This window comes from Juglans microcarpa x Juglans regia, chromosome 5D, assembly GCF_004785595.1.
Source record: "Juglans microcarpa x Juglans regia isolate MS1-56 chromosome 5D, Jm3101_v1.0, whole genome shotgun sequence".
NCBI classification, from domain to species: Eukaryota; Viridiplantae; Streptophyta; class Magnoliopsida; order Fagales; family Juglandaceae; genus Juglans; species Juglans microcarpa x Juglans regia.
The window spans coordinates 3,586,087-3,600,951 of NC_054602.1; the positions used below are offsets into that span (position 1 = coordinate 3,586,087).

The 14,865-nt window shown below is 37.7% G+C and overlaps 2 protein-coding genes across 8 annotated transcripts; one reads left to right on the plus strand and one right to left on the minus strand.

The window, feature by feature from the left end:
• The first annotated feature begins 1,737 nt into the window (after positions 1 to 1,737).
• On the plus strand, positions 1,738 to 9,165 carry LOC121265114 (transcription initiation factor IIB). The gene is made up of 7 exons (XM_041168602.1): positions 1,738 to 2,276; positions 3,112 to 3,136; positions 4,323 to 4,452; positions 4,639 to 4,769; positions 4,855 to 4,943; positions 8,465 to 8,541; positions 8,897 to 9,165. Exons 1-7 carry the CDS (start codon positions 1,924 to 1,926, stop codon positions 9,028 to 9,030), a joined length of 939 nt encoding a protein of 312 aa, XP_041024536.1. The 5' UTR covers positions 1,738 to 1,923; the 3' UTR covers positions 9,031 to 9,165.
• A 555-nt stretch (positions 9,166 to 9,720) lies between these two features.
• LOC121265119 lies at positions 9,721 to 14,417 on the minus strand. 7 transcript variants are annotated; one of them, XM_041168615.1, is made up of 6 exons: positions 14,183 to 14,417; positions 12,831 to 12,984; positions 12,361 to 12,404; positions 12,045 to 12,176; positions 11,192 to 11,578; positions 9,721 to 10,035 (listed from the first exon to the last, which is right to left on the minus strand). In XM_041168615.1, exons 4-6 carry the CDS (start codon positions 12,134 to 12,136, stop codon positions 9,897 to 9,899), a joined length of 618 nt encoding a protein of 205 aa, XP_041024549.1. In that variant the 5' UTR covers positions 12,137 to 12,176; positions 12,361 to 12,404; positions 12,831 to 12,984; positions 14,183 to 14,417; the 3' UTR covers positions 9,721 to 9,896. The 7 variants fall into 7 exon arrangements, with proteins under 7 accessions (XP_041024549.1, XP_041024547.1, XP_041024548.1 ...); XM_041168613.1 differs by having other exon boundaries at positions 12,263 to 12,404; XM_041168614.1 differs by having other exon boundaries at positions 12,361 to 12,414; positions 12,830 to 12,984.
• Between the last annotated feature and the right edge of the window lie 448 nt (positions 14,418 to 14,865).

Genomic DNA, 14,865 nt, shown 5'->3' on the forward strand with positions numbered 1-14,865 from the left:
TTTTATAAAATAATGTTATTTTTATAAGATATTTTATAAAAATATTTCTAATTTAAAACATAATTATGTAAAGGGTTATAAAAAATATTATATGTAAATTATTTTTCCTTCAAGTTCAAGGTGGGAGGGAAACCACAGAATTATGGGGTCGGACGTACAGTCGAGCATGAGAACGAATCAATGGAACAGAAGCAGCAGACATCGACTTGTCAGTGGATCTGAACATAAACATTTTAGGTGTAACCAAACGCTGAAGTTACTTACTTTCGAGACCCAACCAAAGAGAATGCTGCAACTAACTAATGTCATGAATATGTACCAACCAAATGCGGCGCTCGCCATGGGTCATGGTTGGTTGTTCCTAAAATCATTTTTATCATAAAAACACTACCTAAATTTATATTTGCAAGTTGGTATGGAAGATAAGTAAATTTAATTTTTCTAAAATTTATTATAAATTAAATCATATCATGCGAGTAGTAAAATGACACAACCTCAACATCAAGTACAATGACTCAATTAAAAACTATTATTAAAGTAATTTCACACCTGCCGAATCCGTTGTTATTGGCCTAAACAATTTCCAATTAAGAAAAATAGAAGTTCACAATATTTCTCACACGAAACTGCTCGTAATTTAATTTATAAGATAATTTGGTTATAAAAAATTATTATAAATCTAAATCATGTCATGTCAACATTATTGATAGTGCGTCCTCTAGATTGACCAGTAAATATATATATATATATATATTTTATTCTTATTATTAACTTCGTGTTTCGTATATTTTTAAATTAAGTTCCGATAACTGGAATCTTCGAAAACGAATCCTGCATAAAGTAGAAAATGATGCAACTTTGAGAGGGCGGCTTTGGAGCCGGAGCCTCCTATGCCTAAGTAAATATTCTTAAAGTATAGTAAATAAGTAAAAGAATCTAAGAATCAGAGACGGTACCTGAAATTTGCTATTTATACCGTGTCTGGAGATGGTGTCGATAGTTTTTTTCTCATGAAATCCATGCTTCTTTTTTGGTATCTGCTGAGTGCTGTCAAACTTTCTTTAATGTGGCGTGGCTCTTTATCAGCTTTATGATTATGGCGTGTGATTTAATTAACAGCACTATTAATACGGTGTAATTGTGTTTTCAATGATAGTCGTAATTGTGTCAAGTTAATCGGTATTGTCAACTAGACAACATCTTTTCCTGATTGACATTTCGTTCATTGTTTGGATAAAGACCCCACTGAGCTGGGTTCTGGGCGAGGCCCCGTGGGCCTTTCCTAGGGAAAAAGTTCCCCTTGGACTTATAATATTCATCCAGTACAATTCAAAGAAGAGAAAAAACAACTGAGTCTCCAAATATATCTCATTGTAATAATGCTAAATTTAAAAATACATAATTGCAATCAAATCATGATATGTAACATTTTTCAAGCCGTAATCTTTTTTTTTTCTTAAAACAAAAGTTAATCTTCAACGCGTATTACGACATCACGCTCGCAATATTCGTGTAAGAGTTTTATTACAAATCAATAATTATTAACATCACATATCTTATGATGTTGAAATTTATTTATTTTTTTATAAGGTGTGGGTTTGTGAGGTGTTTTTTGTAGAATATAAGAATATTTTTTATAAAATATAAAGTGTGAAATGTGAAGTGATAAATAATGAAAATAAACACTTATCCATTATAAAAATAAAAAATAAAAATAAAAACTTAAAGAAGAAAATAACATTAACACCCCCCCTCTCATTCCCCTTTCTCGTCCATTCCCTTTCTTCTCTCCTCTTGGTTTCGGCCTCGCAACGCAGAGGAGAAGAAGAGGAAACCCCTCAGAAACCCCAACAGGAAAATCTGCAAGAAACATTAACATATTTGTTTTGTTTGAAATAAATAAAGAATAAAGAATAAAGAAACATGTCTGACGCGTATTGTTCGGACTGCAAGCGGCAGACGGAAGTGGTTTTCGATCACTCGGCCGGGGACACGGTTTGCTCCGAGTGCGGGCTGGTTCTGGAGTCACACTCCATCGATGAGACCTCCGAGTGGCGGACTTTCGCCAACGAATCGGGCGACAACGATCCCGTCCGTGTCGGCGGCCCCACCAACCCCCTATTGACCGACGGTGGCCTCTCCACCGTCATAGCCAAGCCCAACGGTGCCACAGGTGAGTTCCTCTCATCCTCGCTCGGCCGATGGCAGAACCGCGGCTCCAATCCGGATCGGGGGCTTATCCTCGCCTTCAAGACCATAGCTACTATGTCTGATAGGTAATTTTTCAAATTTTATTTTCCTTTTATTTTCCTCATTTTAGCATTGGCATTATGGGCACTTGTTTGGATGCTAAGAAATTGTGGGAAATACGTCGAGGCAAGTGAGAAACTTCGATTCCGACTAATTGATTGCAAGATAGAAAGGAATCGGAATTGGACTTCGGGTTTTGTGATTGTGATTGACCTTGATCGGTGTGTTTTTTCTTTTCAGAAGCCCGTTGGTAAGGTGTCTGGTTAGTTTTGATTTTGTTAACATGGGTTCCTCGTTGATACTATAGAAAAATTATTGGTTCCTTGTTGATCTTCTGAGTAATTGAATTTGGGGTATGTTTGGCAGCTAGAAAGCATGGGAATGGCAATAGAAAATATTACTAACCTGCTTGATATTGGCTTGCTAAGGGACTAATAAAGCAACCCACTACTTTGCTTATGATATGCCAATATTGATTGGCCAGCTACTCAGGCTGATCTTTGATTTTTGCACTGGATTGTTGCTCTTGACTGTTTTTCTTTTTCTAGCTTTTAAGTTTTTTCTCATTCTGTTCACTCTTTCTAGTTAGGTTTACATATCATATATTCTCTGTGAACTTGAGTTTCACCTTTCTATTTTCATCAAGTTTTATATTACATATGGAAAAAAATTTCTTTAATATTGCAGTAATTTTTGCTTTCAATAAATATCTTGTGAAAATACAGCGACAATTTAGCATATCACTATATTTTCTGGTTATGTTAAATATTGAAACGTTAATATGTTATTCTGCCAGCAGTTCTATTTTCTGATGAAAAGAATCCTGAAATATGAAGCTAATGTGGTGATATTATGTTTCAGATTGGGCCTTGTTGCAACCATAAAGGTACGCTATTTACTCACTGTTATGATTTTTCATTTATGTGACTAAAGTTTTAGCACATCCAAATGCCAATATGTCTTCATGCTCTCTAATTTTGTTATAAGTCTCAAAGATGAAGTATCTAAACTTTTTTCATTTATCAAACGTTGAAGGCAATAGGAACGTGTGGCTGCATGGTTATGATAAAAAATAACTATTAAAGAATAGGATCAATTTATAATGCTTTTGACCTCCAATGTGAAAGAATGTAACATGAAACTTGTGTTAGCTGTAAACACCTAAAACATCATAGTTGCAATATTGAAATTTATTAGCTGGGGAATAATTGCTTTTGACAAATTTTTTGAGTTTAAAAAATGAGCAACAAAAATCAGCGGAGATGTTGATTTAGCACATGCAAGAAAATCAACAAAATATTGTTTAATATCTGTGTGGAGTTTAAGTATGAAAACTGCAAAATAGTTGGGAGTCAGTATTGGTGAAAGCACCAGGCACACTTAAGCACTAGCGCACGTCTGATTGAAAGTAAAACAGACATTTCTAAAAATAATGTATAGTAAGAAAATATCCATAAAATACAATAAAAAATAGTAATATATATTTTGGTTTGACTCAATTTTCTAGATCCGTAAAATATTGCATAATGGAGGTGCTTTTTATAAATAAAAAATGTCAAGCCTGTTCATCTGCAGGACTAATGAAGAGAAAATTGAATTTGGGTATTCTAGGACATCAATTTTTTTATCTGTTTTTTATATATTTGTTCATTATCTATAAGGATCTTCAGAATTCATCCACCCGAGCTGTTGAATTTAAATTAAAGAAACATTTTCTTTTCTATTTTCAAGAGCTCCTCAGATTTGTTGAAGAGATAATCTAACATTTCAAATTTTTTAAATTGGCCCAATTTAAAATTGAGTTTTTTAAATTGAACGTGTAGTGGAATATTCTCTTTTTAGAACCATGATTGACATCATGTTGCAAGTTATAGTTATATGATGTATCCAGCTAAGATGACCTCTTCTCCCTATCAATTTTGGAACAACATTTTCCCTGGGAAAAAAAATGTAAACGCCTTTGAATTTCTAGTTTCATCTTCAGTCCTGATACCACTGTATCTATTATTTGGCCTTTGGAATTGTTCTTGTTATTTTCCTTTCCTAATGATGCTTTTGTTATTGATTTGAAGGACCGGGCTAATGAGATATATAAGAGGGTGGAAGATCAAAAGTCTAGTAGAGGGAGAAACCAGGATGCATTACTGGCTGCTTGCCTGTACATTGCTTGTCGACAAGAAGATAAGCCACGCACTGTAAAGGGTACAGCCTATGATTCTTTTAACATGGATGCTTCCTGATTTATCTTTCCCTATGCCTATGAGCTTCCCTGTTCTCTTGTATACGACCCGTGTACTGGGGCTATGCATTGCCTTTGTTAATAAAATTATTGCATACCTATAAAAAAAAATGTGAATGAGCTTCCCTGAAACTGTGGATTTCAACTAGAAATTTGCTCTGTCGCCAACGGAGCCACAAAGAAGGAAATTGGCCGAGCAAAAGAATATATAGTGAAACAGCTGGGGTTGGAGAATGGTCAGTCGGTGGAGATGGGAACAATACATGCTGGGGACTTTATGGTGAGATGTTCTCTGAAATTGATAACTTCATTCGGCATTCAATAATTTGTGACACAGACTGACTTTAATATCATTTTATCTTTAGAGGCGTTTTTGTTCCAATCTTGGTATGAATAATCAAGCTGTCAAAGCTGCCCAAGAAGCTGTTACAAAGTCAGAAGAGTTTGACATAAGGTACTTTTGGGATTCACTTGTATCTTCATATTTTATGCAGCAAGTGAAGTATATGTTCATGACTGAAGTTTACCTCTCCTTTCAGTGCATTAACATATAATTTGTTATTCCCAGATGCACTGTACAGCTCAATTATTATTATTCTTGTTTATTGTGATCAAAGATTTCATGATATATGAATTAATGATTTGACGTATGGGTGGAAAGCATGTTAAATAATGAATCCCCGGCAGAATTAAAATGATATAAAAGAGTTATTGATCTTTGCCCTTGGGAGATCCTGGGTACAACACATGGGTGGGGATGGACTTGTGGCTGGGGAAAGCTAGCCCCAATTTTTTACCAAACTAATGCCATTTTGTAGGGAAAGAGATGGAGCTGATCAATTGTTTTGATCACATATTCACATATTGGAGGCCAGCCACATGAAGCCATAAGAGTTCTTTTTGGGATGCAAATAGTAATTTTTTAGTAGGTGTCATTAACAAAAAGTATGCTAAGGTGAAGGTTTTGTATGCTAGTTGGGAAGGTGGATAACGACATCAATAAGATAATTGTAATTACAAATAGTCTGTTTTGTAACGCCTCAATGGAAGGCCCAAACTACATGGCGTATACTCCAAAAAAACTAGTCAATGATATAATTGGAACCTTATTAAGAGTAAGAATTTCTCCTTCCCAAGCAATGTGGAATCTCATACACCACCTACCTTTTTCCTTATCATATGGGGTATCACAATCTCCCCCTTTTAAATTTCCAACGTCCTCGTTGGGCATGTTCTTCGTAGGTAGCATGGCTCAAGTCCCACATTTCTGGTTGGGATAGGCTCTAATACCATTTGTAACATCCCAATGGAAGATTCAAACCACATGGCCTATACTCCAAAAGGACTAGTCAATAATACAATTAGAGTCCCATTGGAATCTTATAAAGAGCAAGACCAGCCACCACCCCTCCCCCACCCTAGCCGGCGTGTGGCATCTCACCACCGCAACAAACTTGGTCGACGGGCCCCGGTGCTGCTCTAAGGGCCAGCTAGTGTCGGTCCTACCTCCGGCGACCGGATTTCACAACTTCTGTCTCAGTTTTCGTCGTCTGTGTAGTCCTTCTGTGCCATCTGTTGCCGTCGTCTGTCCTTGTCTCTACCTCTGTCTCCGGCGTCCGTCTCTCTGTCGTTTGCTTCTGTCGCCGAAACCAGATCTGTCTGTCTCCCTACATAAAAGCCGCCACCCTCCTCACTCTAGAATGGCGTGTGACCCCTCACCGCCGGCACAGATAAGGTCGACGGGCCCCTGCGACTCCGCCGAGGGCCATCCGGCGTTAACCCCCTCCGGCGACCAGGTTTTTTTGCAAAAACCGACCTGGATGAAGCTCTGCTCTTGTACTTTAAGAAGATGAAGTTGGAGCAGTAGAGAGCAGTGGGCACAGAGGGATTTGACGATGACGACACCCGATGTGGACTCGTCTCAGTTGGAAGGCGAGAGGTGGTTGAAAGTGGAATAAAAAACTTTTGTTTTTACGAAAGAGGGAAGAAATAATTTTTGTATTTCTGAACGTAGCAAAAGGATAGCTAAGGTCATGTGTCTAGGGGGGATGACAGCTTCGTGGGTGGCTAAGGGGATTGAGGATTGTTTAGAACTTATCTGTCATGAAGGTTTCTTCAAAGAGTTAAGGATGGGTAATGGAGTTTTTATCATTCAACATCATGCTAACGCAAGGGGCAGCTTTCTACAACTCTCAGAATTCTGGAATGGAAGGAGGAAAGGATTGTTGGTGATTCCGGAGGGCGCTAATGGCATAGGATGGAAAGGCTTTCTGCAATCCATTCGAAGTGTTACTGGGGAGTTTGGAAAAATAGTGGGAAGGCCGTCCTCAATCAAAGGCGCTTCGTATGCTGCGGTGTTGAGGTCATTGGCGGGTAGTCCGGTCGAGAACAGCTCAATGGTAGAAGGAAAGAGTAAGACACTTGTAGGAGACAAAGGCCGTCAGGTGACATTAGGAGAGGTGGAGGGGGTCTTGTGGGATGTCAAAGCTCAATTGAAGGGAGCTATGAAGTATGTGAGAGATCTGATGATTAAAGTGGATAAGAGGCTGGACTTAGTCATGGGTTTTGGCGGTGGGCCGAGCATGGATGAGGGAGGGCAAGGGGTAGATCCTTCGGGTTTGAAGGCCACAAGTGTGCCGGCAAAGGGCATTTCAATGCCGTCACAGATTGGGTCGTTGGACGCTGGCATCTTTATCCATGCTAATGTCACTATGCCTTCTAAGGGAGTTGTAGGACCTCAATTACCATATGCAAATAGGGTTGTTACTTTTGTCCAGGGTTCATCCTTAGTTGAAGAAGGGGGACCCTCCAGGGTCTCGAATATTTTGGAAGAAACATTCAAACCTCTTTTGGAAGATGCAAACGGGGTTATAAAAGGTAGTGCTTCCCCTTCTTGTGTTACGGAGGGAACAATAGGAGGGGAGGAACCTGTAATGGTGGCACAAACAATGGACACTAGCAGTTTGTCATTGGTGCCTCATGTGGGGGAAGGTTTGGAATCGGAAGTATAGTTGGGTACAATGGTTGGAGATAATGTCGTTCCATTGGTTTCTATCCCTCCATTAAAAGATATAGCGGGTTCACCATCAGATTGGGTTTTGAATAAAGTTAACGGACTTCAGCAAATCCTAGGGCTTTCATATGGAGAACAGGGAGAATATTAAGATCAATTTAAAGCTCTACTCACTGCGATTGAGGCGAGTCACGCGCTTGAAACCAAATCACATTTTAAGAAAAGCAGGGAGTTAAAGCGTCTTCTATGTTCAATCAACTACGATGCTAAGGGAGGTAGCTCAAGTCGAGGGAAGAATAAAGGGAGGGCAATGTGAAGACAATCTTGTTGTGGGATGTTTGGGTAGAGGATTAGTTTTATGGAAACAAGGGGTTGGGGTTGGGGAGTTGTGTCCAATTCGGGCTTGGTGTATTTTGGGTAGGTTTCATGGGATTTTTGGGTCATTAGGGGCTCTCTTGTATGGGCTAGGTGTTTTCTTGTATACGTCCAGTGTACTTGATTACTCCTATTGATTTATATATATAATATTTTTACTTATAAAAAAAAAAAATAAAGAGTAAGAACTTTTCCTTCCCAAGTAATGTGGGATCCCATACATGACCTACCTTTATCCTTATCATATATCATATGAGGGTATCACAGTTTTGGCATGAGAAAGGGCTTCATGACATCACTATGCTGTCTCTCAGTGTGGTCACCTTCATTGTTGAGCTTGACCATGCCTACTAAGTTAAAGAGGAAATGATTAAGCTTCTTCCTTCCATATGCAATCAACTTTTGACTTGTCAAATTAATATTGGAGTCTGAGTGAGGATGCAGTTTACATACTTTATGATTGTGTATATTTCAATTCATGTGTATGTCGCTCTCATTGTTGTGTCCCTAATGTATCTAATGTGTTCATCGAAATTGTTTTGGTCAATATTTGTTTATATTTATGGTTTCTTTTTCCTAAATTCCAGGAGGAGTCCAATATCAATTGCAGCAGCAGTCATTTACATTATTACTCAGCTTTCAGACGATAAGAAACCTCTTAAAGGTCCATACTTTACTCTATATTTGTTAAGGCGCCAAAGTCCGAAGGGTGCATTATACATGAATCATGGATTACTCTATTTATTTCATATTTTTTCAGTTATATTTTATATGATTCTCAATGTGCTGATATCGTAGGGTTAAACATTATGATCCAACATACTTATAAAAAAAAAAAAAAAAACATTATGATCCAACATTATTCAATCATTTTCATATTATAAATAAATTTATTGGGCCTGACAACATGCTGCTTTGTAATACATGCAAAAAAGATATGACTGCATATACTATGTCATACTATAGGTGCTAATTGTTATACTAAGTGAAATGCTCTGATTTAAGCCACGTGAATGCAGATATTTCAGTTGCTACTGGAGTTGCAGAAGGGACAATTAGGAATTCCTACAAGGATCTTTATCACCATGTATCGAAGATAATACCGAGCTGGTATGCTAAGGAGGAGGATCTCAAGAACCTTTGCAGCCCTTGAAAGGTAGAAGAGAAACAAATAACAGGAATGGTAACAACTTCAAGTTGGTTTGGGGCGTTCGTTCTTGGATGTATTAAAACTCTTTTAATACAAACAATGGAAAAGTCGTCCGCTTGTTTTTGCTCTTGCATTCAACCATACTGTTCAATTCCTTTTTCATTTTACCTTTTATATTTTTACCGGGGCGGATATAAAATATTAAGAAGCAAGTGCAATTTTTTTGAAACAATTGCAAGCTATGTGGACATGGCGGGTCTGCTTATCTGCGTGATTCGGTGTCCTTTGATGTTATCAGTAAATCATAAATGGGATCAAACATGTGCTTCCTCATAAATTCTCCGGAACACTGGGGGATCCAAAATGTACCCATATGGCTGTATGGCACGTACTCAATTATAGAAGATAATTTGGGAAAGCGTCGAATTTACTCTGAATATCGTATTCATTGAAGAGAAAAAAAAAAAAAAAAAAGAAGAGAGAGAGAGAGAATTTTTTCCATTTTTCAAGTTGTCTTTGCAATCTTAACCGATTGCTCCACTCCAAATAAACTCGTTCGTGTTAATTAGGAGTATGTTAAGCCAACAATAACAACCATACGTAGCATTTGATGGGAAGAAAGCGGAGAAAAAAGAAGCCATTACATTTCTCTCTCTCTGGGGAACTAAGTTATTAGTAGATGTACAGACTATATAAACCGAAATTGCTCAAATTTTCTCTATCAAAATATATAAACCGAATGTCTAATCATTGCAGCACGGTGCATGCATGTTACTTTTTAAACATTTATAAGTCTAACCTTGCTTTAAAATAAAGCTCTCGTTATCTGTTGGATGTACCTATTAATCACCGCATCCATGCTGGCAGAGTCAAGGTAAGATGGGAAGCTCCACAACCTCGAAGGAAAAGTAACACACTCGTCCATACTCTACATGACAAAAGAGCAAAGGAAAGCCTCCACATTGCCTCTCAAGGACTTCAACGTCTGCTATGGATGGTGGATCACCCCTACAATAGAAGGCAAGTCGTGAGGAATTCAGAAGCTTATGCAGATCCATTGATAGAAGTGAACATAGATCTCTTTCAAAGCAAACTGAAAAGAACAAGCAAGGATGCCCTAATAAAAATTGAAAAAAAAAATGAATTTTGATACATTAATTGATCTTCTTCGAGCAGAGATTACAATTATCTTGTGGATTAAGACACAACTTTTCAATGATGATAAAGAGACGCCTCCTTCTCAGGATGCCAATTTCCAGAAGACTAGAGTCTTTTTTACATCAGATACAATGTGATGAAAAATTCTAACGTTATAATCTCAAAAACCGCACAAGATATATTTTGCTGTCATTTCTCTTTTTCCATCTGCACAGTTACCTAAATGCTTTTTTAGGTCTACGTTCAGAGGGTCTTTAGTGGAAGCGGAAAGTTAAAAGCATAGTATTTGCACAGGTTCAACCAGCAGAACTGCCCATCTCTTTCGCCAGTACTGTTTATCACTTTAATTTAACCAAATGCAATCCATAAATTTTTCAAAGTCCAAAAAATCAGCATGCAAGACCAATCACCAACAAAACCAAGGAAGAGGACAAATTAGGATGGAACTTTTCTCTAACTGCTCACAACTGCTAAATGGAACTCTATATTAGTGAAACATAACCTATTTGTATATATTCTAAGAGAGGCATAAATTAAAAATCTTGATTCATATGCTCCTCTCTTGTACACTCCATGTGTACTTGGGCTACGCCTTAGTATTTGATTTAATAAAAACTTATTTTACCCTTTTTATTGGACAAGTAAGAATACAACTTTGTTGATAGAAAAAGGCATAGCAACAAGCACAGAGGAATAAAAACTTGATTTACTTATAAAAAATAATCTTGATTCATATGTTACGATTGTATGGAAAGCACAAGTCCATTTCCAAGTAAATTTTTCAAGATATTAAACTCTAGACCTTGAAAAAAGAAATGTCATATCTCATTGAAAGGTTTAACAAGCACAAATCTTATGATGATATGATTTTTTTTATAGGTAATCGAGAATTTTATTCATAAAAAAAGGAGGCATAGCCCAAGTACATCTTATGATGATATGAAGAACAGTAACTTGCAAATAATCACCAAAAGAAAAAGGTTAAAAAAATAGCAAATATGATTACCTAGTTAAGCAGAGCACAAATCTTGGGTTTCCAGGAGAGGACTTTCTAAACCTGCTGTTTGGGAGATAGACGTCAAAAACTGCCCTTGCTTCATTAATGTGAAAGTCATTAAACAGTTCGATGATGGACCTCTCGCCTTTTAGTTCTACGTCCACTTCACTGCTTTGTGGAGAGCCTTGAAGAGAAACACTTTGAGAGCTACTCTTAACACCCTTTGTAGACCAAGCAATACCATGCCGCCCGACAATGTAACCAAGGGACTTCAGGTGCCTATAAACTTCAAACAGCTCCCAAGCGCATCCACTAACCTTGGCATATATATCCTTTATTGAAAGACTTGAATCATTGTCATCCATGAGAAGCAATGCCCCTATTTCCATCAAAAACCTACCAAAATAAGAAGTTTCCCTTCACAAATGATTCCATCTCAACAAAGAATGAGAAAAAGATGCAATACAGAATGAAGGACAGTTAATGAGCACTGCCTTTCATCCAGTGAATCATGAGAAACTCACTGGATAAGATTGAACTTTTAATGAATTTAATGAAAGATATCGAGGTATTCCCCCAACCTTTTGACCTTTTTGTCTTCTCAATTTTTTTTAAGGCATATTTGCTGTTAGACAAAGAAAAATATCACCTCTGCGTTACACTAGGGAATGCTAAATTAGAAAATAAATGTCCAAAAAGTTAAGGGTCCCAGAAATAAGTATACCAAGAAAAATGAGTGGAAATGGAAGGAACTATGGAAAAGACCAGTACATCCTGGTTTCGAGAGTATCAACAAAATAAACAATGATCTGATTCTTTAAAAAAAGGCAATAAGAGATTAAAAAATCTACATTTCACGTACAAAGTTTCCTCGATTGAATAATAAGTCTTGCCGCCACGAACTATCCCCATTGTCCTCCACATTTTACCCTTGTTTTCTACAACCTGAGCCATTCCAATTTCATCAATCCAACAGGCTGTTGATTTATCTTTCCTGAGAATAGAAGACATAACCCAAAGTTACAACATAAACAAAACAAAATTCTTTTTTGTCAGTTCTACTCAAAAGCTCTATCATACCTAAACTGCATCTTTGATGTAAACCAAGACTTAAAGGGATGTTCCTCATTGTCATCATCGTAATTAATATATTGTAAATAGGCCTCCTTTTCACTCGCCCCGCCTGAAGAACTTTCCCAATCCACAGCCTCCGTCATTCTACCTTTCGAAGAAAAAAATACCCTAAGAAACAAATTGCACACTTAGTATTAAACCAATTTGAAAACTTTCCACGTAAAAAAAGCACCAAGTCATGTAAACTAACTACAGAAGCATGATGAAAGCACATAGACGAGCTGCCGACAAAGAGTTATACAAATTCAGCCCTCCAATGTGATATATAAAATGTTTGGGAACTCATTCGTCAGGAACAAACACACACAAGAAGAATTAACAACTCAAATAACTAACAAATTTCAAGAAAACCAATTCAAACAGGGTAAGAAAGACCCCGGCCGTGTCTTTATTACTGCAATTTGTTCCTTGCGACTATCCATTATCTAGCCTAGCCATCTACACAAAAAATAAAATAAAAAAAGACGGTCAAGTCATTTCACTCGCACCCAACAATAGAAAGAGAGGGCTTTACTTGGTGGAATTTAACCCCTTTTGATCCAACGGTAACAAATTCCCCATCCAGAGATTGAGGGAATTAGTTTCGTTGATTTCACTGAGCTCTCTTTTGATGAAGAGGTTAATCTAGTCTCCAAAAGTTAACAATGCTCCCAATTATTTCCCAGTGTCTGCAACCAACAAGAGCAAGCTGAAAAATTACCAAAAATTATTTCCAGCATAAAAAATTATACCCAGTGACAAAATCCAGTTGGCAAGCATAACCGACTCAACTATAGTGTATACCCAGTCACAAACTCAACTATGGTGTATACCCCCGCCGACCAAGCCTAACCGACCATTTGACCAAGCCTAATTTCTCTTATACCCAGTCCGACGACGACCGATAAGTTATAGAGCGGTGCTACTCTGCTGCTCAGAGTGCACCGCTCAACCTTACTGCTAGTTCAAATTCTCTTTTTATTTTTCTTCAATTTTTTTATTCATATTTTTTTATCATTTTAAAACATTTTTAAAAAAGATAAAAAAAAATATATCAATACATAGTCACTTACTTAACTATTAAGTAAAGAAAAAATTAAAAAAAAAATTAAAATACATGATCTGTCAAAATGAGGGGGCAAATAGAGCGGGCAAAGTAGCATTTTTCTAAGTTAAAAGTTAGGGCAACTCGAATGTGGACACAGAGTGATACCTGGTGTCGGCGATGGTTGTGACGACGGCACTGAGAGTCTGTCTGCAGGGGGTCAGGGAAGGAAGGAAGGAAGGAAGAAGGAGGGGGGGGGGGGGGGGAAGAGAAATGAGTTCCGAACCTCTTCCCGTGGCTGATCATATAAACTTTACGACATGAGTAGTGGAGTAATTCTACTCTTCAGGCCCTTTTTTCTCCAACACGGGTGAGGTGGATTTATTTTAGAGCACCGCTATACGTCAGCCGCACTCTCCGCACACCATATATAGTGTTTTTTTTTTTTTTTTTTCCCTCTCCTCACTGCGGCTACAGCTGCTGATGTAAGTAATTTCTCTTTATTTTAATTGTTTTTCCAAAACGTGCGTTTTACCCCGAACAACCCTAACCCCCCAAAATATCCCGAATCATCCCAGAACCACTTCCTTCATGTTAGGTCGCTTTTCTTTGCAGTACTCAAAACCACAGCAATACTAAAAAAAAATCAAATCCTTCTATCTCAAGCATCAACATTTTAATCCACCTCTAGCTTCCACATTGCAGAGAAAAAAAATCAAATCCTTCTATATAAAGCTACGATTTTGTGTTTGAGGAAAACCCAAACATATAAATCTGTCATGTTTTAAAAATAACCCAGCCATGTACAGTGCAAGATAGAGAGAGAGAGAGAGAGAGAGAACCTCGGAGTCGTCGGCGGCGCCTTGTGAACGATGCGGGTGAAGGTTTCCGAGAGCTGTGATGTGTACAGTTTTGGAATTCTTCTGCAATAGATTGTTACAGGAAGAAAACCAATAGAAAAGCATCCGGTAGGAATTAAGGAGACAATAACCGAATGGGCGGAGCCATTCATAACCAATGGGAAATTCAAGGATCTTGTTTGATCCAAAACTCCGAGGGAAACTCCGAGAGTCGAGTCGATAGTATCTGCACTTTATTCTTTTCTTTTCTATTCTTTTCTTTCGATTTTCTTGTTTTTTGGACGGAAGTGAAGCCCAATATGATAGGCTGTTGTATATGCCAACGGGGATTTGCTTTGGTTGGTAGAAGTCTGAGTCGGAACGTTTGGAGATTGTTATAGGACCAATTAAATTATTGAAAAAAGTGCTATTTTTACAATCATCCATTTTAGCCGAGTTACTTAAAATTACTCAATTAAAGATAAGACCGCTTAATGCACATTTTAGTTTTTCGATTTACCTCTAAACACTCTATACAGTCATCAAGCCAACGCTCATAACTCCAGATTATTTTACTGCCCAACAAATTCCGAATTCGAGACCAAGATTTAGCGTCAAATCTCACAAAATTTGTGGAGCGGGGTATTCCTCACGGGATGATGGGTGCCTGCGATCATCTAGCGAGT